The sequence below is a fragment of the Antennarius striatus genome, chromosome 4 (genome assembly GCF_040054535.1).
Source record: "Antennarius striatus isolate MH-2024 chromosome 4, ASM4005453v1, whole genome shotgun sequence".
In the NCBI taxonomy this organism is placed as follows: domain Eukaryota; kingdom Metazoa; phylum Chordata; class Actinopteri; order Lophiiformes; family Antennariidae; genus Antennarius; species Antennarius striatus.
This window is the reverse complement of record NC_090779.1, coordinates 18,533,406-18,558,778: the sequence shown is the minus strand read 5'-3', so window position 1 is coordinate 18,558,778 and position 25,373 is coordinate 18,533,406. Positions and strand designations below refer to the sequence as shown.

The 25,373-nt window shown below is 39.8% G+C and overlaps 2 protein-coding genes across 2 annotated transcripts in view; one reads left to right on the top strand and one right to left on the bottom strand.

The window, feature by feature from the left end:
• Positions 1-5,491, top strand: part of cdh13 (cadherin 13, H-cadherin (heart)) — a 370,468-nt gene extending 364,977 nt beyond the window's left edge. The window contains exon 15 of the mRNA XM_068313468.1: positions 5,444-5,491. The gene's annotated coding sequence lies outside the window, so the exon portion shown is untranslated. The remainder of the gene's footprint in view (positions 1-5,443) is intronic.
• Positions 5,492-14,651: 9,160 nt separating this feature from the next.
• mlycd (malonyl-CoA decarboxylase) lies at positions 14,652-24,404 on the bottom strand. Its single transcript, XM_068312837.1, has 5 exons — positions 23,814-24,404; positions 20,699-20,811; positions 20,035-20,191; positions 19,484-19,636; positions 14,652-15,538 (listed from the first exon to the last, which is right to left on the bottom strand). The coding sequence occupies exons 1-5, from the start codon at positions 24,357-24,359 to the stop codon at positions 14,993-14,995; spliced, it is 1,515 nt and encodes a 504-aa protein (XP_068168938.1). The 5' UTR covers positions 24,360-24,404; the 3' UTR covers positions 14,652-14,992.
• Positions 24,405-25,373: the final 969 nt, after the last annotated feature.

Sequence of the window (25,373 nt, the reverse complement as noted above, 5' to 3'; positions counted from 1 at the left end):
TGACTGGCACATTTCTATGGCAGTGTCAGTCCTGTGTTTTCACTCTACTCTCTGCTTATGTACTGCTTTGACTCATTGATGTCAGCATTTAGTCCTGCTCTGATGATGTTGTGTGTTCTTTAGCACCTGATTGAAAAACAACAAATTTTACAACAAACGGCTGCCTTACTTCTCCTTTCACTCACACTTTCTGGTTAGAGAGTGATTTCTGGTCGTTGTTAACACGACATCATCAGCACACGTGTTTGTAAAACACAAATACTGTAAATGTTTGATGTACATAACTACTTCTTTTTCTTTTGGCTTTCCCCTTCAGGGGTCGCCACAGTGAATCCGTTTCCTCCATCTAACCGTCTTCTGCATCCTCTTCTCTCACACCAACTACCTTCATGTCCTCTTTCACTACACCCATAAACCTCCTCTTTGGTCTTCCTCTAGGCCTCCTGTCTGGCAGTTCAAAACCCAGCATCCTTCTACCAATGCAGATAGATAGATAGATAGATAGATAGATAGATAGATAGATAGATAGATAGATAGATAGATAGATAGATAGATAGATAGATAGATAGATAGATAGATAGATAGATAGATAGATAGATAGATAGATAGATAGATAGATAGATACTGGATAAACACCAGGAGAAAAAGTAATACTGACATCACAGGACATACCACAAGACATACACTACACTAAACAGTATAAAATTAAATTAAATCCATTCAACCCCGTGCTCACCTCGCCACTTCCCCCCTGCTCCTCCTGTGAGAGTCATTGTACCCCCTGATGGGACGGGGCACAAAGGAGGACCTCAGCCTCTCTGTGGAGGCGCTGTGTGACAGCAGTCTGCTGCTGAAGGTGCTTCTCTGCTGGGAGAAGGTGGTGTGTAGGGGGTGGCTGGTGTTGTTCATGATAGCCCTGACTTTAGCCATGGTTCTGCTCCCCAGAAGTGTCTCGACAGAGTTCAGGCTCAGACCAATCACAGAGCCCGCTCTTGCTGGAATATATACAGTAAATGAGAAATATCATGAAAACCTGTTTTACTATATTCAATTATCCTTTTCTGTTATATAGCTGATGTTCGAAGCAATTTACAATGCAAAGTGAGCAGTTCTGATGCGAAAGGGAGAGAGCACAGATAGTGTTGTGCAGATTTCTGAGAATACTTTTGATGACCAACATATATGTAAGTATTGAAAGGTGACCGTGTTCTCCTGGTGTTCTATGCAATATTTGTCTAATGTTAATGTATTCTGTGTCTGATAGAACTGGAATCTCAATGAAATGTAAAACCATCAGGGCTCACTGGCATAAGGAGAGGACATAAATATAAAAGCAGGCAGAGGAGTAAGGAGAGGCTGTATGAATTCCTGTAGGCACAGTGAATTATGGGGTGGTGAAGCAATATAAAGGAACGATGAAGAAAAAGACAAGACCTAGAGTCACAGACATTTAAGGTAATAGTTAAAGCAATTAGATACTGCATAGAGGTTAGCACTGTCTTCTCATAGCAAAAAGCATCTGAGGTCAAACATGCAAGCCAACTGGGGCCTTCCTGTGTGGAGTTTGCTTGCGCTTCCTTTTGATATGGGTATCTACATGGTTCTTCAGCTAATTTTGATAAAGCAACCTTCTGTAACGTGCCTTTGTATGAGAAAAGGTGAAGTTCCTTTGACCTTTTAGTCAGCTGCTTTGATATTAAAATACCTCAGTTGTCAATATTCTTATCCCCCGTCTATAGATCAAGGAATGTTTTTTTGTTGTTGTTGTTGAAACTCTGAACTCAGCAACCAACTGAAGTGGTGCCTTTTGCTATTTAAGGATCTTTATCATTTTTACATCCCGCTTCAAAGCAGTGATATATTGAAATTATGTTTGTTTGTCCATTTGTTAGTCCACTAAATATCTTCCCAATCATTGCAGATAGAAAGATGAAACAAAAAGCACATTACTCAGGCGGCAAAGGCGATGAAAATGAGATGATGACCTTGACCTTGAGAAAACTAGGTCAAGGTCAAATTTCTACTTTTGTGAACTCTGGAACCGGATAATATAGAAAGACAAGGGAGAAGACCAGTGTGAGTAAGACCATAAATCAAAGCTAGTGCTTTGATCAATGGCAGTAGGTCAGAGCACCCCTGAAGGGAAAAGCTGGAAGAAGAAGAACAGTCATTCCAGATTTATCTGGGACCCTCCATCTCTTTTGTTTTTATCTACTGTCTTTTTCTTTCACAGTTATTTGAACTACTTTCCAAACTCGTTCAGAAAAGTACAAACAAATAAAGTTGTAATTATAATATTACTAATATTATTTTACAGCTACAAGGTTTTCACCAGCTGCCATTTGAGCATGTGCTACAGCCTCTTAGAAAAAGTTTGCTGCTATCTCTGTCAATTTTATTCATTCTCTCCTTGTGGATTTATTTTGTTATTGTTTATTTGTGAAGCACTTTGGGACATGCTGGTGATGAGGGTCTTCGTGATGCAAATTAATCTTGACTCAGTGCCAATCTGTCAAGATGCACCTGAACACCTCAAGGCTAATCAAAGTTTCCTTCATACATTTTGTAAAAACAGACATCAAGGGTGAGATAGAGAGGGGGGAAAAATTAAGAACAAACGAAGAGTTGCAGCTGCTAGATGGTTAATAAGCAACAACATGTATAATACATGAATTGGCTTTGCTGAATCCATACATCTGTCTGCCTCTTCATTGCTATCTACATTGATTGATTTTAAACCCATTGTGTGTATGCATGTATTTGTGGACACCTCCAGACACTTTGCATGTGTAGAATGAGCAGCCAGGTATTTCGAGGCGTGTAAAAAGATGATGTGATCAATGGTTTCTTCTCGTTGCTCATCTGGAGTTGCACTAACTGACCACAGCAATGAGATGGATGAAAGGAATGAAATAGAGAGAGAAAGGAGTGGCTGAGATGGAGTAGAAATAGAGAGAAGGCGTTCTCTCAGTTGAAAGAGAAGGTGAGTGAAGGAGAGAAAGAAATTACAGGTGATGAATTACAGGTCACACTCACCTCAGAACACCTTTCTACAGACACTAAGTTATGTGCTCTGGGAAGTAACACAAAACTACTGTTATTACAAGTCGTCCTTGATACAGTGATCAAATGATCAGAAATATGCCCACAGTTTTACTGCATGGACTGCATAATTGCCTAATTTCCTCTAATTACCAATAAATAAATAGGTTATGCTTACATAATATATCCATTTTCTTGAAAACGAGACGACCATAATCATCTTATCTATACAGCCGCTTTTCCTCCTTGCAGGTCACAGGTTTGCTGGAGCCTATGCCAGCTGGCTACGGGTGAGAGGCATGGTATGCCCTGAATGCATTGCCAGCACATCATGGGGCCACAATAAAGACAAACAGTTTATGTTCTTTGCAAGCTTATTTGAAATTCATTGGTGCTTTGTAGTCTGGAGGTCATCATGTATGCAAGGCAATATTTAAATATGTGCAAGTCTCGAACCACATACCTGGATTACAAATGAGTGAGCAGATGGTGGATGGAATTTTCTGGCTAATAAACAAATTTACTTATAGCTACCTTTATAACCTAACACATGTTAGTATCCTTCTACCAATATATTCACTATCTCTCCTCTGGACATGTCCAAACCATCTCAGTCTGGCATCTCTGACTTTATCTCCAAAACCTCTAACATGTGTTGTCCCTCTGATATAGTTATTCCTTATTCTATCCATCCTGGCCACTCCCAAAGAGAACCTCAGCATCTTCAATTTTGCTACCTACCATACCTGTCTGCCACTCCAGACTTCCTCATACAATAAACCATCCTGTACTGTTTGGCTACACTCTTGCTTACCACTACTTTGCAGTCACTGATCTCCTTCAGATTACACCATCTACACAAGATGTAGGCTACCTGTGGGCTCCTACCTCCACTCTTATAAGTCACCCTTTCCTGTCCTCTGGAAAAAAAGTAGTCACTATAGCCATTTCCATCCCATTTGCAAAGTCAACCACCATCTGTCCTTCTGCGTTCCTCTCCTGGACACCAAACCTGTCCATAGCCTCCTCATCACCTCTGTTTCCTGCACCAACATGTCCATTGAAGTCTGCACCAATGACAACTCTCCCACTTGTAGGTATGCTCTGCATCACTTCATCAAAGTCCAACCAGAATGTCTCCTTCTCCTCCAGCTCACATCTTACCTGTGGAGCATACCCACTAACAACGTTGAACATCACACCTTCGATTTCTAGCTTCAGACTCATCACTCTATCTGACACTCTTTTTACCTCCAGGAAATTCCTAACAAACTCCTCCTTCAAGATAACTCCTACTCCATTTCTCCTCCTATCTGCACGATGATAGAACAACTTGAGCCTTGCTCCTAAACTTCTAGCCTTGCTACCTTTCCACCTGGTCTCCTGCACACACATTCAACATCCCTACTCTCAGTCCTATACTCTTGGCGTTCATCTTCTCTCTCTTCCTACGAACACACTTTCCTTCCATTATGGAAGTCATAGATTTGATTTGCATGTTTGATTTTGCAAAAGTTTTATGTCGGATGCCCTTCCTGACACAACTCTCTATGTCCGGAAGGGCTTAAGACCGGCACAGCTACGTTAGGAGTAACTATGTTCAGTTTTCATCATTTTTCTTCAGGCAATGTGGGAGAAGTACTTTACTGAATATGCCATCATATCAGACTTTTATATCATATTTTATTTCAAAAACACCATACTGATTGATCCAAATCTGTTTTCAGTTTGTTTGTTTGTTTGTTTTGTTTGTTTCTTTATGTAAACCTGCTGACAAACCTACAAACAATGGGTGTGGGTGAAAACATAACCTTTTTGGCAAGGCAGAGGTAAATGCATTTCAAAGCATGTTTTTAGGAGCTTTAGCCTTGGTTGGAGTTCAGTAGATTTTGTAGTGTATTCAATCACTATCTGAAAAAGTCACACTTGCCAAAGGTCAGTTTACTATTCTGGCTGGAACAAAAATTTAATGGTTCCAAGAGGGCACAGCTGACATGGAAAGGTCTTTTCATTAGCTGTTTGAATAAATAAATAGATTCTTTACGAGCTTGTACACAAAACCGTGCATTAAACCTGTTTATTTTCAGTCCAATGAAAAGCCACACCGTCACATGACATTTGCTGACAAAAACTGGAGTATCTGCAGCAAGTCCTCTGAAAATGAAAAAAAAAAAAAGGTTTGAATGGGCATCCTGTTGAGTAAGCATCCTGACATTGATGCAAATAATCATTATGATACTATTAAACTCATGGATACAGGTGTATGGCGTGATGATATAGCATCTAATTATCTCTCAATAGTAAACATAGTGAGAGTATTTCAGGTTGGTTCCATGGAGAGAATTAATTATAACAGCATTTTTGGTAAAACTATTGGTTTCTCTGTCTCCCTTATCTGCAGAAGCGTGCCAGACCCTTCAGCATGCTAAGACCGGAGGACTGGTGGAGGGTTTGCAGTTTTATTTGGTAAAGTCAAGATAAAGTTTGTTCACTAAGAGAGCCCCCACAAGCAAGTACAAAGAAAACACCACTACATGAGGCTAGCCTGTTTTTATACATACTAACGATAACACATACATAACTCAAACCAAGAAGTGTGGTGAATGTTGGCAAAGTGATATTCATCCATTTCGTTATGAAAATCAACTTGCCTTGAAAATTACTTGAGACAGGCAATCCATCACAGAGAACAATTTATCACGCTTATTTTTGTCCAGCTCATCCTGTAAATGCAAATCATCTCAGCTTTGTAATGGCATGTCGTATCAGGGTGTGACCCCTAAGTAATTGAAAAGCACAAAAGGTGTCAATGACTGCTTCAAAATGTCTGTGTGAAAAATTTCTTTTCTCTTCATGGTGCCCAAACAGAAGACTCAATGGGGAAGATTTCAGATCACAAGAAAAGCAGCAGAGGGTAAGCAGGTGGTCATTTGGCAAAAGTTGTTCGAGTTGTCACCCTCTATCCTACCACTGGCATTGTCTTTATCTAACCTATTGGCACAGCATGGCCAATTAGCCTTCCACATTACGGCTGATATAGGCCCTGTGCGCTGGAGGATAGACAAGATGAGAAGCAGGATGGGGGAGTGGCTGTAGGTAGAAGGTAGAAGGGTGTTGATGGGTGGGAGAGGGAAGGAATAAATCAGCAGAATGAAAAAATAAGAAAATGCAATTTGTCACACTGTTGTCAGCTTCCATTCTCCCCTCTCTCCTGTTGCAAGAGCAGCATGGATTCCCGAGGCAAAGCTTGCGTGTCAGTTCAGCTGTTGCATCCATTTAAATGAGAGTCACAGCTTCATGAAGTGAGACCGCATATCCTTTCAATATGCAACTCTGCAACTGCTGTGTGCGTCTAGATGAGGGGAGGCAGACACACAGTTGAGACAGAGGGAGTGTGAGAGGCTGCAGTGTGAGCTAATCTGGGGGGGGGGAAACAGAGTAAACTGATTTTGAAGATAGCTTTGTGGATGTACAGGCAAGATTGAAACTGTGGAGGTCTGTGGTTCTAATGGGTCGCTAGGATGCATGCAGTGACTGTAAAAGACAAGCTGTGCACCGTAAAAGCTATTGACTCATTCGATAGTGTCTGCGTAAGAAGGAAAGTAAGAAGAAAATGTCTCTGCATGTGTTATATATTTCATCAGATAAAGGAATCTTTTCAGGAGGCAAGCTAAAATTAATTAAAAATGTTTGTCTCTTGTGCCATTGGGAGGTTTCAACTTGAGATGGAGTATGAATAACACACCTGTGAGCTGTTAATAAGACTTAAATTAGCAGCACGACTTTGCAAATGATCATAGAACATTCTTTAACCAATATGAATTAGGGGAAAAGTTTCTGATCTTTCTCTGCTTTCATGAGAACCATTTAAATCACACAATTTCACACATTAAGGTCTTTCCTCCTCATCTTGTGAATATGTTTCTGTAGCTAAACAGGAGCTTTGTCAAGTAAGAGAAAACTACTCTATAAGAGTTGTCTGAGTTTTGGCTTGATGACCAAATACATTTCACCCCCCATGTACATATGTATATATTTGAAATCTACAGCACCTTAGTGCTGCCAGCAGGTTCAGAGCATTCGTTGTTTTCCCTTTGGACTCTCTTGTTCGCAGACTTTCGCTACTTTCTCATTCTAATGAGAGAAGCTGAACTGACAACAAACAACGTTGCCTGTCCTCATTATTCCTTCCATTTACAGGTTTGTAAAGTTGCAAAACCAGTATTAATGCACATACGTGTTGTTTAACATTTATATTATATGTTAGAGTGATGCTGTGAGAATGAATGCCGCATTTACATGTTAGGAAAGTGGAGAAACTGCTGCTTCTGTAGTGTTGCAGTCACTTAAAATGGCACCTTCTGTAACGCTGATGTCACACTGCGACCGGGTTGAGACCAGTCTTATGTTTTTATTAATAGGCTAGCTCAAGGCTCCAGTACATTGAGTTTTACATTTTACGTTGCATTTCATTTTAGTGCACATTTGAATATTTCTATTATTTTATATGAGAAAAGGAGAAAAGCACTTAGCCAGTCTTCAGCTTATATTCTTACTAGACTAATGCCAGTTAATGTCACTTTTTGTTTTGCACCGTAAGTCATATGAAAACAAAATGAAACATAAGTGCCCAGCACTTTTACATTTTGGATGAATATTAAATTTGTATTTTTGGTAGTTGTTAAGTACACTAAAACAGCTCAGTTTATGGACTGAAGGAGGATTTATTAGTACAGTATTGCTGTGATTTCAGTATCAATTTCATGGATGAATGGAAAATGTATGTTTTATTTCAAGGTGGGAAACGACAGAAATGTTTTTCATTTTCATTATTTGCGAATATTTTGGGGGAAAAAAGGAAAGAGATATTTAGGTTAATGGTAAATAAATTCTAATGAGAGAAGCTGAACTGACAACACACGTTGCCTGTTCTCATTATTCCTTCCATTTACTTTTATCTGCCTACGGGATCCAATGTCTGGACCTGTAACATGTACAGGCCCCTTTGTTTGTGTTTGTGTGTTCAGGGCCTGTACACATTAATATATATGAATGTGTGAATTATTAATACTAGAGTGTGCTATTAATTTCCCCTAAGGGATCATTCCAGAATATAAAATTAAAAAATTTCAGAGTTTCTCACCCGTCAGAAAAGTTTGAAAGATCCTGGATTCAACCGGTCAATGGGGAACTGCTATTTTCGGCTGGCAAATGTAGGATCACCTGATTTTTATCCTAAGGAATGGAAACCGGGATATGTCTGCCTTTGTTGTGCTGATATTTGGGGATGGTGATGTCATGTGGTACTTCAGTCAGTCAGTGAATCCTACCAAAATTACAGCTGATCAATTCCTTTAATTAATCCTTGAGTCAGCCTCCAGGGAGGAGGTCCTGAACCTCACCACCTGGTGCTCCCTCAACAACCTGGCATTGAACTCCTCGAAAACCAAGGAGATGGTGCTGCACTTCAGGAGGAAGAGGGAAGATCGCCCCCGCCTCTTCTAATCTGGGGCGACCTGATGGAACGGGTCAGTGACTTCAAGTTCCTGGGAACACACATCTCAAAGGACCCCGCATGGGGGACTAACACCAATGAGCTGGTGAAAAAGGCACAACAGCGCCTGTACTGTCTAAGGTCCCTAAGAAGAGTAAACATGTTCCAGGACCTGCTGCATTCCTTCTACAGGTGTTCTGTGGAGAGCATCCTCACCAACAATATGCTGGTGTGGTTTAACAGCTGCTCTCAGGCTGACAGAAAGGCTCTGGAAAGAGTCAGCAAGTCAGCGCAGAAGGTCGTAGGTGTACAGTTATCCTCTCTGTCAGATATTTACAATACCAGAGAAGCATCACCAGTGACTGTTCACACCCCGTCCACAGCCTGCTGCCCTCTGGACAGAGGTACAGGTCCATCAAGGCTGACCTCCAGACTGACCAACATGTTTTAGTCAAGCGCGATCAGAGTACTGAATACAGTATTCCAAAAGTAAGGGTTTACATGTTGGAAGTCCACCCCAGTTAGTAACCCAGTGCAATGTCTTCGTATCAATGGCTGTTACTGAGCCCTCTGCTGCACAGTACACCCTACAATCTTGAAGGCTCATGTAAATATATCCTCATAATTGCTTGTTTTTTGTACCTGTGTCTTGTTTTTTTTTTGTTTTGTTTTTCTTGTTTTGTATTTATGGTTACTTTATACTTGAACCTTTTGCACAGAGAGTTGTCGAAGAATTTCATTGTACACTTGTGTTTAAGGCATTAAAGGCCTTCTATTCTATTCTATTCTATTCTATTCTATTCTATTCTATTCTATTCTATTCTATTCTATTCTATTCTAATGTTTCCAGGTTAATCCCAATGACCTTTATAATCTATTCCCATTATACTATCAGCAAGTTTTCCGAATTTGGATGAAACGTAAGATTTGCACATGATTCATTTCTATGCATTAAATTGTTTGTCTAGCTATTCCCTTTGGTTGTGGACAAGATACCTTCAACTATACTTGAAGGTGTCTTCAAAAAACACACAGTGCAGCCATAGTTGTACTGTGTGTTTACCAAATTTTTAACACATTTAGAGGGAAAGCACGCTGAATATGAAACATCAAGTTTTTTACATATTTTTAATTCAAAGCATTGCTGCTCAGCATACCTTCACAAAGCCAGTAGCATGGCTGTAGGTTGTATTCTATCAGTCATATCTCAGCAGAAAGACATATCTGGGGTAACCCTTTAGTGTGGATCAGCTACCTATTTGAAACCAATTCTTCCTTCCTAGTCGCAATGTGCGATGATTTTAATACACAATAATGACCAATAATGCCATTATGTTGTAAGTTATAAGAATATTCTACACATCTTTGCTTTATCATGACATTTTCCTACTCACTTAAAGAAAGTCAATAAACTTAACAGAAAAAAAGAAAGACGAGCAGTGTGTCAGAACATCTGCTTTGCTAAATTTTTGAACATCTGGGGTTATTCCAGGAACGTCAAAAGTTTGAGGAGTTGGACTCCTGCGCAGAAGGATGGAAGCAAGGGAGTGGGGGTTGAGAGAGAGAGAGAGGGGTTCCAATGTTTTGTGAGGTGGTCCAAATATCAAGGGCAAACGATTAAGAGGAGAGAGGACAAATGAAGAGCTATCTATGAGCGATTGTCACCTCTGGACCTCTCACTGTTTACTCGATCGACGAAGTCAGAAAACTGAGCCAACTATATGTGTTTTGTATGCATATGTGCATAATGGTGATCTTTATGGAATTTCTTCAACTTTCTTTCAACTCTGCTTGCGCAGGCTGCTTCAGTAATCCACAAAAGCAACCGCGGGAATCAGTGGACGGGGTGTGTGAGCACATTTGTGTCTGCATGAGATAGGGAGGGAGACAGTTTTTTTTTTTAAACGTTCTCATTTCAGTCTGTCTGGCAACTGTGTCAGGTTTAGAGGGGCTGTCACCCCAGGGTGATGCCACTGGTACCTCTGCTTGTTTACCTCTTTTTCATTCAATAACCCAATCTGATACAAGACGTCAGGTCAGCTAATACTGACTAATTGCAAAGGATGAAGGGGGGGCGGAAAATGCCATCAGAAAGCCAAATGAGTTTTAATTACAGCCTGTAACCAGATATAGTGGACCTGTCAATCTCATACCTGCTCCGCAACTGGGACAGGGGGATTGAACGGTGGCTGATAGGAAAAACAGCACAGACCTAAAGAGAGAGGATGACAAAATATTTATGAAAGCAAGGGAAAGACAAGTTTGGGGAGCTAATACATCAGAGAGGCTTTGTTCAACCTTTGTGCATGGTGTCAACCAATCCTCTCTGAGTGAACCTCTGCTGCCCTCTAAAGGATGCATCTTGAAAAATTGCTGCAGATCTGAAAGGCAGAGGGTGTCCTTGTTCGTTGTGATGGTGGGTGGTTAGAGTCATGAAGTGTGTGTGTGTGTGTGTGTGTGTGTGTGTGTGTGTGTGTGTGTGTGTGTGTGTGTGTGTGTGTGTGTGTGTGTGTGTGTGTGTGTGTGTGTGTGTGTGTGTGTGTGTGTGTGTGTGTGTGTGTGCGTGCGTGCGTGTGTGGGTGTGGGTGTGTGGGTGTCCTGATTGCTTGTGAAACCGTGCAGCCCTTTGAAGACAGACCAAGGGATTGCATGAGCTGCGGGTGCGGGGTCGGGTTACCAGGGGGGTGAAGATGGAGGAGAATGGTGATGATCTGAGTTGAGAAGCATGAAGGAGGGCCAACTACAGCAACCAGGAAGAATGGATTAACACAGTTGGAAGAACACTCCCCTCAGTTTTAACGAAAATAACACATTCCTAAAATCATCATACGTGCCAATACAGCTGTGAATAGACCACAAGCTGACATTTAGAATATGTGTACTGAAATATGCAAAAATGTTCTTCAAATATCAGACGTGTTGTAATAAAATGCAATATGAAATACAATATGCAATGCTAGAGGTTATAGCTTTTTTGTTCATGAAAAATCTTACTTATCATTTTTACACCACACTCAGGCTGATACAACATTAACAGTGATATCTTATTAATTGATAATTATACCCCCAGTGCTCCTTAACATGTAAAATTTGTTAATAGTGATTTGCATTCAATTCCTTCTGAACAGCATTGGCTGCTATTTAGCTGTAAATTGCAAACAACCGTGTGTATTAATGTCTTTTATTGATCAAGACTCTATTATTCACGTCTGAATCAAAGGCATGGGTGACTGAACATTTCTACTTCATTAAAATGCTGACTTTTCCAAACTCATGAATGTTTGTAGCAACATGAGCTTGCTCAAGTTAGCCAACAGCACCGTAACTGTCTCTCAATAGCTTTGACCAATATTCACATGAGTGTTTCTAAAGACTTAAATCTTCAATGAACAGTTTTGGGACAAAATGTTAAACCAAATATTTAACTTTGTCCTTGCCTTCTCACTTTTGGTAGACCTGAAAGAACATGTGAGTTCTGCATTCACCATCATCGTTTTTTTGTTTTGTTTTTTGGATCACATTTTACTTTAAAGCATATACACTGTAGTGATCTGATCTGTGAGTTCAGCAGTAATCCTGCTGACAGACCAACAAGCAGGCAAGGGTGAAAGCATTACAGTACACATTTTTGGCTCTGCAGAAGTATAATGTATCAAACCACACTTTCAGCTTTAACCTTGGTTTGAGTCCAGTGGATTTTTTGGTGGACTCAGTCCCTTGCACAGACAATAGTACTTGCCAATAATCACAGCTCACTGCATGGGAAGTTAAAACAAACGATGATTCTAAGAGAAGACCTTTGGCAGGGAATGTCATTTTTCACCATGTGTGTTTTCATCATGGATTTAATTTTTAGTTTTACTTTTTTAATGTTATTTTCCTGATGTTCTTTTGCTGTTGAATTTGCCAATGGTGGATTTAATCTCTGTGTAATTCGTTTTTTCCTTGGTGGCACAACAATCATAACAAATATTGGACAGAGCTGCGCTGGAATTCAGATTTGTGTGCCAGCATTTAGTTGCTGCACCATTTAACATAATACAGTACATCAATGAAATGAAACAATGTTACATCTGTAACTTTTGACATGAACATTATTAGTGTTTGGTGTTAATTTTTGAAGAAATTTTAAAAGCTTGAGAAAATATAAGATAAGATTAATCTTTAATAGTATACAGTATATGACTATCAATAAGTCTTTCATGAATGTTTTTGTTCATTGACAATATATCATAAAATACTAACTTATCAGAGTGCATCAGTAATACGATCCAGAATTTACTCCATTGTCCCTTTAAATTGCTGCAGAGTTGAAGTAAATAGGCTTTTATATCTCAGACCTTAGCAGAATGAATTAGTACATGAAATTGTCACGACCACCACTCTGACTTTTCTGACCACTGCGAACTGTAAAAAATGGATTGGCTTCATTTGTAAGGCAATTTCCTCCAAGCGAGGGACAAGAAATTAAATATGCCACTCCCGCATACACATGCACTCGCAATCTTTCAAAAAATAAAGGGATTGTCTGAATTACCAAATTATTTTTAGATGAGGCATGAATTTCCACAGCAGTTTCTAATCAATTTTAATCAGGTCTTTTGATGCTTTTTTTGAAAAGTATTGAATCTAAGACATGTCAGACCATGTCGTAGCACAATATTGAACTTGGCTGTGAATCCATTATCAGCATATGTTGGGCTGGAAACGTGACAAAACCGCAATTAAATTAGATATAAAATGAAAATCCTAGTCTAAGTATACACTAAGCCAATGTCGAAATTGTCATTGATCTTAAATACTTGCTATGACAGCTGTATAAAGAAAGCTCTTGACAAAGCTTTCCAGTTTTACTGCTCTTTCTTTTGCAGATTAATAGAATCAAACAGGACCTTTGTTGCAAGGCTCATTTAAGTAATAACCATTTTCAAATTAACTGTTATTTAACTCATAAAAAGTATAGTTCATCAAAGCTCGACATTCAAAGCAATTAATAGCCTTCCCATTAGATAAGTGTGTCCACTGAGGTTTGCATACTTTCATTTATCAGGCGTTTACAAGTCCATAAATCTGATTTCAGTCCAAATACTCAGTGTTTGCAATTTGTCTTTTTTGTCCCATTTTTGTCCCATTTCCAAAAGTAATTATTTTCACTGTGTGACATGTTTTAAAAAGGCCGGTGGACTTTGAACCCAAACCACTCTGTGCTTACTGCCATTGGCAATTCTTTGTCAAAGGTGACTTTAAATCAGCAGCAAATGTGAAGTGCAACATTGTTGTTTCCATGGCAACCTACTCATAGTCCATCATAATGATGCTGTGTTACGCGTTTCCATATCCTGCTACAAAAATCTGTGGAGATATAACACTGGCTCTCTTCTTGTGTCCGAGTCACTCACTCTGTCTGTCAAGGGCATCCTCTTACCAACTGTCCTTTTTATGCTTCTTTACTCCTCCCCCAACAACTGAACACCATCAATCTAGCCATTTACTTTAACTTTATTTCCCACTCCATTAGTTTCTAGGACACAGAGAGGAACAGGGAGACAAAATGGAGTGGGGGAGAGATAGACAATATGTGGGAAAAAACAAAAGAAAGTTTAGCTCCTTGGAGAGATAAAATGTAATTTCACAGTCAACTTACTGTAATATATTATTTCACAACACTGGGGTGTAGGCTGATATGAGCCTTCCTTGGCACCTGTACAGAGCTGTTAGAACATCAGTGATGACTCTCTGGAGATGTTGATTGGTGAGTGCGAAGTCACAACTATCCAAGAAGGGGAAAAAATGTAGCGGCACTGAGACAGACTGGCCCAGTGGATCATTAAAAAAAATTGTTGTCATGATAGATGGCAGAACAAATTCCAGCTTTGTTTATAGTTACTTAATATGAAATAATATTTCCAGTCTGTGATTTCATGCCTTTGTGTCTGTCTCGAGTTTTAGAGGGAATAATCAGTGTAACAGCAGATGGACAATATATAAATCTGACCCAGGATTAAAAAAAAAAGATATTTATCTAAATTAAACAACAGCAATACTCTTCCTTTTACTCAACTTGAGAGACAGTTATTTATTCCAGTATCTGCATTTCCCCTTTGCGCCTGCTTCATGATTACACACAGTTATCCAGGAACATGGCAAAACATTGATTAATGCCTTGCACTTCATTAACTGCAGTCTGTCAGCTTGGGAAGTACGGACACATAATCACACGTCTCGACCAGAAAGCCAGTGAACCATAAAAGTCTAACCTAAGTGCAGCATATTTCAGTTTACAAATAACATCATCTGATGTCCACTAAAGTGATGCTACAGAAACGGTTTGTTCGCTTTATGAAATTTTGATTTAATATGTGAAATACTGAACAAAAAAAATCAATACAATAAAATACATCAGTCAAATTCACAAACATAAGAATTGACGTATGGGAGTGTGCATCCTTTTCTTTCTCACAGCTTGCTCGTCTTCTGAAATTGGGACACCAGACCAAGCACCTGCTCTGACGCCATTATGGCCTTATTCTGCAAATAAAGGGCACTGTTTTTTGACGTCTCATTCAGGAAATAACGATAATTGACCATGATGCCACAGGAGTTCGCAACACCCCTTGGGCTGGTATCGGCGTGCCAGTTGAGTCGCCACATGGTGGCGCCATTTTGCAAGTGAAAGTTCGCCACCGGGTTAAGAGCATAGCCACGCCTCTTCTCCCCATAGAGGTACCAGGCACAGAGACGCATCAGGATGGGCTCCAGTACACGGGACAGCCGTTGGGAGTGATTCCACTCGCTGGTGCTGATCAGCTTGCGGAGAGCCTCAATGGCCAGGGTTCGTTGGACTGAGTTAGTGGCTTCTTCTACCTCCTTCCACTCCTGCTCGGACAGGAGGTCAGCGCTCCGACCTTCCTTCCTGTACTGGCCGAGGACACTCTGGAGCCAGGAGGAGAACCCTGGGATTGGAGACAGGCTGGAGAACTGAGCCATGTGAGGGAACTCACTCTGGAAGATAAAAGAGTAGAGTTAACACTTAACACATACTGTACATCATTGTCTTCATAGAAGGAGGACCATTGAGCACCCTGTCTAGCTTGGCAGAATCTATATGGATTGGTTTGTAGACCGTAGACAATGGAAGGAAAAATACCAGAATCCACACCTGTGATAATATTTTCCTGTGTAGGTCTTATAAGTTTAGAGTGTTATTTGAATCTGTTTGTGTTAAATATGGTACCACATATCTAGGGCATGAAGGAATGCTTCCACATGAATGATGAAAAATAAAATCTAAAATCTATCTTTCATTTACATGCATACAGACAGCTACACACAGAATTTCCTGAACCTCCCGTAACCAGCTGGATAAAAGGAAAGTAAAACATCTAAGTCTAGAAAAATGGTTGGTGAATAAAAAATAAGGTAAACTTTTAAAGCAAATCAATGACAGGCAGCAAAGTTTATCCCCATCAGAATGCAAAGAGTAAAAACCTCACAGCGGCTACATAAAACCCATATAAACACTGAACTTCAGAATCAAACACAAACCAAAAATGCCAGTTTGTGCTCAGACTACAGCCAAGGCCTTCCATTCCTCTGAAAGAAATGGCATTAAAATCAACAGTATCGCTTCACAATCTTGCCCAGCTGATGGAGATGGATGATCCCCTCTCTCCCCCATGTCTGTCTCACCCACCCCTCTCATGAGTTGTCTTTTGCCCCATTCTTTCACCAAAATCCTCCCACCTTTGTTCTCTGGCATCTGGGCTGAAAAGTGATTGAGCGATGTGGCAGGAAGAGTAGCAAAAGGAAGCAGATTAAAGCTGAGGTGTCAGACAACCCCTAGAGGGTCACACAGCTGTCTGTTTGCTCTGCACCATTGTTTTCCCCTTCATTCTTTCTTCCAGAATGGAAAAGAAGATAGTGCATATAAGGACTCAGTCAGTAGGAAATGTGGAAAAGGTAGAGGAAGGAAAGGGCAATGAAGGAATTGAGGAGCACTGCCAGAATTGCGCTCCAGGGTCCAATCTACAAAGACAAGCAAGACCTCCTCCCTTCACCTTAAATCATTATGTTGACCTTTTCTTTACCACTCTATCATCTATCTATCATGTTAGTGGCCCTTTTGTGCCTACACTAGTCGTCTCTTCACCTTTATGTAAGGTAAAGTCCTGTCAGAAAACCAGCATCTCTCCAGAATTACACTGCACTGTAGCACTGTGCAGCCTCTCATAAAGAAGACTTTTATTTCCAAATAGTACCTTATCGAGCAGCAATGCGAAAGGTGGATTTTTTTTTTAATCTTTGTTTCTGCTGGAAAAAATACAATGTGACTCCCTTGGTAATTTTCTCTAAAATATTGACAGGTAAAACTGGACAGCTATATTTATGTCAAGTGCAAGCTAGCTCATAGGTGGCCATTGTTAGGCTCAGCAGAAACTAAGATTACTTTATCAATTTTTCTCCTGCTAACTGTGATGATGTATTCCTTACTTCATTCAATAGAACTAACTCAGCAAAAAAGGCAGGCTATCATCACTTGATAAATTTTCTCCTGCTAAAGCCAATGTAAGAGTAACTGGTCTGGTAAAATGTACTGCATGCAACCTGATTAAAATCGCTTTAATGCAAATATATTATCTGGCACAGGCCAATTTGTTGTTTTCATCATACATGTATTAGCAGCAGAAAGGTATTTGAAAGTTTTTTTTAACTTTCCTATAATCAGAAATAATCAATGTCAAGTAAGAGATGTACTTTTCAATAAAATTGCACTCGATGTTTTATCTTGAAATCCCTTATAACTGGATCTGCATTTTTTTGGGAATAATGTAAGTTATTTGCAGCCTCTTAATGTTTTTTTTTTTCCGTTAGAAATGCCAACAAAGAGAAGAGAACATTGGCATTGAAAGCTACAGAGACCTCTTAGAGAGGGCAATATTCCCCTTCTTTCAGGTTTTTATAACACAGTACACAAAATAAAGCGGTTCTCTAACTGCTGATACAAATAGCCCTAATGCAGGAGCAGAAAACACAAAACAATATCTGCTGGGCTCACTGAACCAAATTGTCGCCATTGATAAAAATGGCAGTAAGTAGGAAGTTTGCAGCAATCGCCATCCTGTCATGTGAATAATGTAAGTGGAAGACGCTTAAAACTCTGTAACCCGATTTTTATGAGGACGCACTAGAAACAGCTATTTCCCATCTGTTCAGTAGAGTGGCCTTTGATGCTACATTCAGTGTTCCAATCATTTAGCGAGTGCTAGCTGGAGTGGCTAAACATGAAGGGCTCTTCTGTGCTTATTTGGAGGTAAGGCTCAGATGTCATTACCGCCTGTTTAGTGGCCACCCCTGATTATGTGTTTGCAGTCAGCAAATGCTGAAATAAGTGAAATATTTTTGGATTTGCATAAAATTTTAACAAACACTATTGAATCGCAATCAAACCAATCCAATATTTTGCCTATTGTAGCGGTATTTCCCACCAAAATAACACTGCGAGCTGGGCCACAAGTCATGCAAACTGAACATTTAGTTTCTGGAGAAGAAAAATTAAGAAACTAGACATGCTATAGGGGGATGCTGAAAAGCTCAGCAGCCTTTATTTGTGCTGTGTGTTAAAATAGTGCATTCTAGTTAAAATAGTGCATTCTAGTTAAAATAGTGTGTTATAGTTAAAATAGTGCATTCTAGTTAAAATAGTGTGTTCTACTTCAGTGAGAATTGAAGCTCCATGGAAATATCTGGAACCTGTGTGTGTGTTAGTTTGTGCACACATTCGAGTATGTACGTGTGTGTGTGTGTGTGTGTGTGTGTGTGTGTGTGTGTGTGTGTGTGTGTGTGTGTGTGTGTGCCTTTATACTTTGCCTGGATTAACAATATTACAATACTGTACATTCAAACATAATAAGGACATCACAAAATTAATGAGCTCATCACTGAATTTTAATCATTGCTGTATTTTAAATTAAAAGCCACATTATGAATGAGAATAAATTTGTAATTCATCCAAAGATAGGAATTGAACATGATTATGAATGGCCATTGAAGACCAAAGTTATAATTAATCAATATGCTATATTTCTAAAAATATAAACACAGGTCGTGCTCACACAGACTACAGCAGACTTCAGTGTATTTCCCTGCAGAGTTCAATAAAGTTGATTTGATTCATTCATTCATTCATGCATCCTGTAATAATCACATTGCTAGGGTATTATTATTATTATTATTATTATTATTATTATTATTATTATTATCATTATTCCCTTTCCCCTCGTGTCTTAATTTTCTTCAATATATATTCTCCCTGTTTTTGTTCAAATGCTGCTGCAACATATGAATTTCCCAATTTAGTATTATTAAAGTATATCTTATTTTATCCTCATTATGTCAAGATTTGTCAATTAAATTGGGTTTTTTCTTGTTTTTTTATTTTTACATAAGACTTAATTGGAAATTAACAAAATTTAAAGTACAGAAAGCTCCATACTTTTTCCTTTCTTTTTTATTTTGCAGACTGACCATGTGATTGAACGGTTAGTTCTTTTGGATATAAGCTCAACACGGAGATCCAAAATGCCCTCGTAAAAGCCAAAGTAAACTTCAGCTGCCTTTTCACCCTGCAGTTTCATTTAATGCTTTAGCACCTGCTGGGTTTGCTTGGAACCACAATGAAGGTGGTTCTAAGTAGTACCTTCTACATGCCCAAGAAATAGGGCTGCAGTGTACTGGTCCTTTCATTGCTTAAAATGTGCAGATTTCATTTTTTTCAGCTTTTAAAGTAACCATTAAATAACTAAAATACAAAAAAAAACCTTCCTCTAAATAGAACTCATAAAAGATGTAAGAACACACCTCAACCAAACAATAATTTTTCTTTCATTACTTGGTTTCTTGGTTGTCACATTCACAGTTCCTAACTTCTTGAGAACCTCATGCACTCACCTGTAGTTCACGGACCACTCTCTTGATGAGGTAGTTACCCAGCTCAACGCCCTGCAGGCCAGCCTGGGTGGAGGAGATGGAGTAGAATATGGCTGCATTTATCTTATTAACATCCTCCTCAGCATGAAGAGAACCAAACTCTCGAACTATACTCTAAGGAATTGGCGGAAGAGAGGAAGAAGTATTACTCATCTGCATACAAGTGTTATCAGCAAAATAGTGTCAACCTAGAGGTCTTTGGAAGTCTTTCAATGCTGCTGGAGCAAAACTGTGATACATTGCTGCTCTACTTTACACCATGAAATATGTTGGCGTTGTCAAAATCCCCTTTCCCCCACTATAAATGACAAGGGAAAGAAATGGGCACTATAGAGGTTGTTCGCAGAGGGCTGTGCATTTTAAAAGGTCTCCGTATTGTTTTTTGCATGGCAAAAATGTATTTGTCAGCTGAGAGAAAGAGCCAAATAATAAATCCTAGGTGTTAAGCTATCTTCCAAAGTTGGGTAAAGTGAAACAATCTATTACAGCAGCCTGGAAGTGTTGCTTTTAACCTGGATGTTATCAGAGATGTCTTCTGTGAGGGCCACATGTAGCACAACTAGAGGTTCTCCTGGCATGGCTGCATGGGTGAAGGCGTAACAACGGCGATACGGCCCCACTCTGCGCTTGAGGTCAGTCCAGTTTCTCACAGGGTGAACTGCTTCGTACCTGCCAAGGGACAATAGTTAACCTTTTAGTTTTCAACAAGCAGTTTGCTAACCTTTCACTTCTTTCTACAGAACAGTTGACAGTGAGCACCATTTAAATAAAAGGTTCCAGTAATTCCTGAATTTCTCATGCAATCAGCTTGTTAAAAATTAGAGTAAAATGTATAATGGGTGCACAATAACATTTTAAAATGACTAAAGCTAATACCCAATGCAAACAGACAAAAGCTCTGACTAGCTGATAATTTGTGCAAAGGACATAGAAATCAAGCAACAGCACCTGTTATGAGCTTTATGTTGTAAGCATGGAGGTAGTGATTTACAGTATGATACAGATCTTTCACATTTATGTTAAAAGTAACACAAATATGTTAGGATAGGAAGGGATTCAGCACATTTCTTCACCACGTCTGATCAGTTTTGTCTAAAGAATGTGATAATGATGAAAGCAGAAAGTGAGAGAAAGGAAGTTGAGTTGCAAGGTGTGAGGATGAATGAACGTCCTTACTGGCTGATCTTCTGTAGGATCTCACAGGGGGACTGCCAAGTGATCCTCTCAAGTCTGAGAAGACCCACAGAAAACCACTCAGACAGAAGACTCTTCAGTGTCCCATTCAAGTCCTTGGGGAGACAAACATGAGAGCCTGGAATTAACATCAAGCTGACAATTCTTTCCCTTAGGAGCTGGTCGGTTTGGAAGACAGAAGATTTTGTATTACTGTACATAATGAAGCAGAGGTACAAAGTGACTCCTTGTGATGTGTAAGAAAAAGGTCATAGAAGTCATTATTTAAAGTTATCTAAGTACAGTAAGCAATGTAGTCATCATTGTTTTGTCTTTAGTTTGTGTTCATTAGGTCTTTCACTGTGAGCATTCGTAAGGTCTACGTCCTTCACTGACGTTGGATAATCATATCGTTATCTCACACACTGTGCAAGGTGTATGATACCATGGGTGCCTGGATGCTGTTTGAATGCTTTCACATTATGATTAGTGATTTGTGAGAGCTTTGCAATGGGTGTACAGGGGGAACTTCAATAAACAATTTGACATTTGAAAATAGGCTCATCCTCCTGCAAAGGTCAGACTTCATTTAAAGAAAATCTCCTACAAACACACAAACAAGTGAACAGAGGGGATGCACAGGAACATACTCAAACACATAAATATAGCATTTATTGGCAATGTCGTATGACGGATTTCCTTCATTCATATTTTATTGCCGACTTGTCAGTCATAATAATGGCAAACAAGCTCGAATCCTGCCTTAGTGCAAAAGCCGTTAGATGAAGTTCTCTGAAAGCGACTATCAAAAGCCAAACTAATAAAATTTAAAATTTCTTCTCAGATATATACATCCAGAAATGCATTATTCAGCTCCATGGTTAGATGGAAAGGGGGGGGGGGGTGTTCACACTGAAAATTTCTGCTGAGTGAGGTGCAAATTAATAGTAACCCTCAAAGATGGAAAAAGTTCAGGAAAACTTCCATCACTGTGTATGTGATTTGTGTCTCTTTGCGGATATTTGGGTTCCTGACATCACAAGATGTCTGAGGTGAAATAATCCATGATATTTGATAATCCCTGTCGAGCGCATAAACAACCCATGAGCAGCTGCTACCTTGGGAAGCCAATTCTCACCCACACAAAGGGAAGGCTGAACTGAGATGTGTATGTCATTGACCTAGCAGAACATGAAGTCTTTCAAATGGAAGGGGGCTGATATTCAAAGCCTGAGGTGAAGAGGGAGATGCAGAAAAAGAGGGAAGGGAAATGAATAAAAACATCTTCCAAACCATTAGGAAGAAATTGAAGCCAAGCTTTTTTGACACTGGTGCAATATAAATGCAGCGATGCACTGATGTCATAAGCTGATACGTCCTCCGATACCTTGTGTTACACTAGGATTGAACAGACACCTCATTGCCTGGAAAGAAAAGTCTGTCCACCAAAGACCGAAATGACCAAGTGCCAAAGTTTTTACAAGTAACACCTCGAGAGTGTGCCTTTTGTCTGTGATCCACTTGTCAGTTCATCAGGTCTGTTGGTGTGATAGAAAGCCTCACAGATACTGTCCTTCTTTCAAAGAGGCTAAAGTGAAGTTGACTTATTTTTACGTCTTTCATCAATTGAAGTTTATTCACCAGTGAATGAAAAGAAAAAGGAGGTGTAAAGAGCGAGGTTTTTGACTCAATTATTTTGAATAAAAATTAATTGACCAAACACAAGAGACTAATATGAGTGAGAATCACCTGAACTGTAGTATTTGCACTATTACTACATTTTTTGCTCCATCTTTGAGTGCAATTTTGATAACTCAGATTACTTAAATTGTTCTCTCCTGCAAGATATCAAATCATGTAGTATTAGATTTTTTCCACAACCTTTTTCTCATTTTGAATGAAATCAATAGCAACAAAGATTGCTCTGCAACCCACACAAATATGGTCAGTACTCAGTCCAAACAACCGCTCTATAGGTAACTTAGACCCTTTTAAGCTACAAAAGGTCTCTATGGAGTTTAGGTGCAGGGGTTAATTGTATCAGAAACTCTTCTCTGCAGGCATAAATAGATTGTGAGCAGGAGGCTGTCTCCTGCTCACCATGCAGTCAGGGTTTTTGAAAACCATTGAAAACCATGGTCGCAGCAATGTATTACACCATCAGGTGTAATACTTATGTCAAAGGCTTCTACCTATGGAACATCACATGTGACTCTTTTAGTAGCTCGACTATTATAAATGAAAGTAATTTCATGTTGATATGGTACAAAATGGCAACAGATGACGTATTTCATTATCACCTTTGCATAGGTGATATACCTGAATATGCGAGCCTTTAAAATGCTATCATTCCAGGGCATGGAATGATTGTTTCTTGATATTGTCAACTGTTCTACGTAACATACTTTCTAAAAAATGTTTTCTCAGGCCCAGAAACTTGATTTGGAAAATGTTCTCACTCCTCAAATAGAATTAACTCAATGTGTTCAACTAAATACTTGAAGAAACTAAAGCAAAATGGGAGTATTTGCTAGAAAGATGTGTGCATGCAACCTCCTGCACTGTGACGGTGACCTGCATATTGAAATGTTCCATTCAATTGAATATGATATATATATATATATATATATATATATATATATATATATATATAAATGGACAGGGACTGTTTACACCATAGGTTTCCATCAGCTAGGAGGCCACTCTTAATCAATACTGTACATTGATCAATACAATGATCCTGTATACTTAAAGGCAAACTGAATGCTATTGCCAAATGAAATTAGTCTCAAGTGGAATCTGCAAAAAATATCCCCAGCCCTGAGTAAGGGTAATATTTAGCTCTTGGAGCAGGGGCAACTGGGGCAAAGGTGATTCAAGCAACTCAAGCTGTGATGAAATGTGACCCACGGGAAGGGGGGCGAAGAATAGCCGAAGCCTCATGATGGAGATTCAATTTTAAAGCAGATATGTTACTGATGCTTTTACAATATGGCATATAAGACATAAGCTTTCTGAATATCCCAATATTTAGATCCATCTCTTCAGGCAAATTTATCGCGAACGACACTTCTTGACTCATGCGAGCATCCGTAGAAGAAGTAAGCAAACGTTTTACCCTGATGTGCGGGCTCTCGCTGGTTTTGGATGAGATTACTTCAAGCACGTCGGCTCGGAGATCCACCAAAAACTTCACTCCCCCCTCGACCCTGCTTATATGATTCAACAACTGTTTATAACGAGGATTTAAACTGTAACGTAGCCTGTCCTCAACCTGCAAAATGGTTGCCAAGTCTCGTAGCTGAGTGTCCAGGAGCTTCACAGCGAGCTCTGACACGCTTTTGTGGTCCACTCCAAAGTCCTGCGACAGCTTCGTGAGGAAACCGTGTTTGTCTTCCTTGTTTAGACTGTTGTAGAAGTGCATAAACTCCAGGCTGTTTGATTCTCGTGGAGGAGGAGATTTTTCTCTCGTTTCGTATGTGGGTAAAGGTGCAACAACCTTCGCCAGTATTTCCTCCATGCCCGAGGCGACGCCACGAACTTGGAACGAATACCAGCGCCCAATACCGACGCCCGAGTCCCTTACAGCCGCCTTGATGACTGTCTGGTGTCGGCAGCCCCAGACACTGCTGCTTAAAGCCCACTTAACAGCGCGGTGTAGCATCGCCGTGAAAGGGCTTTGTTGTCAAATGAGGTCGGTGAGCGGTGTGTAAGCAGAAGGAAACGCTTCCGGGTTTCTTAAAGAGACAGTACAAGTATGCCATTAAAAAGCCAAGTGCATCATATTTGATACACTTGGCCTTTAAGGATTTTGACACTTCTAGATCATGTTCATTACTTTTTCCTAAAAGCTTGATGCAATCGAAATGTAGCCGCAAGAGGACACAAGCCTGTGTCTCATTGTGCCGGTCACAAGCCCGGACAAATACAGAGGGTCGTGTCAGGAAGGGCATCTGACGTAAAACTTTTCCCAAATCAAACATGCAAAGGAAGGTAGACATACTGTGTGTCCAGGAGACCAGGTGGAAAGGTAGTAAGGCTAGAAGTTCAGGGGCAGGGTTCAAGTTGTTCTATCATGGTGTAGATAGGAGGAGAAACAGAGTAGGAGTTATCTGGAAGGAGGTTTGTTAGGAATGTCCTGGAGGTAAAAAGAGCGTCAGATAGAGTGATGAGTCTGAAGCTAGAAATCGAAGGTGTGATGTTCAATGTTGTTAGTGGGTATGCTCCACAGGTAGGATGTGAGCTGGAGGAGAAGGAGAAATTCTGGTCGGACTTTATGAAGTGATGCAGAGCATGCCTAGAAGTGAGAGAGTTGGTGCAGACTTCAGTGGACATGTTGGTGCAGGAAACAGGTGATGAGGATAAGTGGTTGAAGATGGATGGATGGATAAATAATTTTAATAACTATTTATTTTTGTTAATTTAATAATGGGTAGTAATGTGATATTGTAGATGCAGAAATCACGAGACTTCATTCTGGTCTAAAAACAACAACAACAACAAACAAACGCAGAATTCGGCTGAATGTTGCTTGAGACCGTCAAATCTGGCAACTTTTTTCGGTATACCCATCCAATCAGAATTCAGCCGGAACCGACCTGTTGAACTCGGGCGTGGCCAGTATCCCGAAGTGGCTGAATCATCTGTTTTCCGCTCCTGCTAGCTAGTTACCCAGCTA

Coding starts and splice junctions, on each gene's coding strand:
- mlycd (XM_068312837.1), bottom strand. CDS start 24,359: ATGCTACACCGCGCTGTTAAGTGGGCTTTAAGCAGCAGTGTCTGGGGC. Junction 20,812..23,813: donor GCGAGAGCCCGCACATCAGG/GTAAAACGTTTG, acceptor TGTCTCCCCAAG/GACTTGAATGGGACACTGAA. Junction 15,539..19,483: donor GAGTGGTCCGTGAACTACAG/GTGAGTGCATGA, acceptor TTTATCTTCCAG/AGTGAGTTCCCTCACATGGC.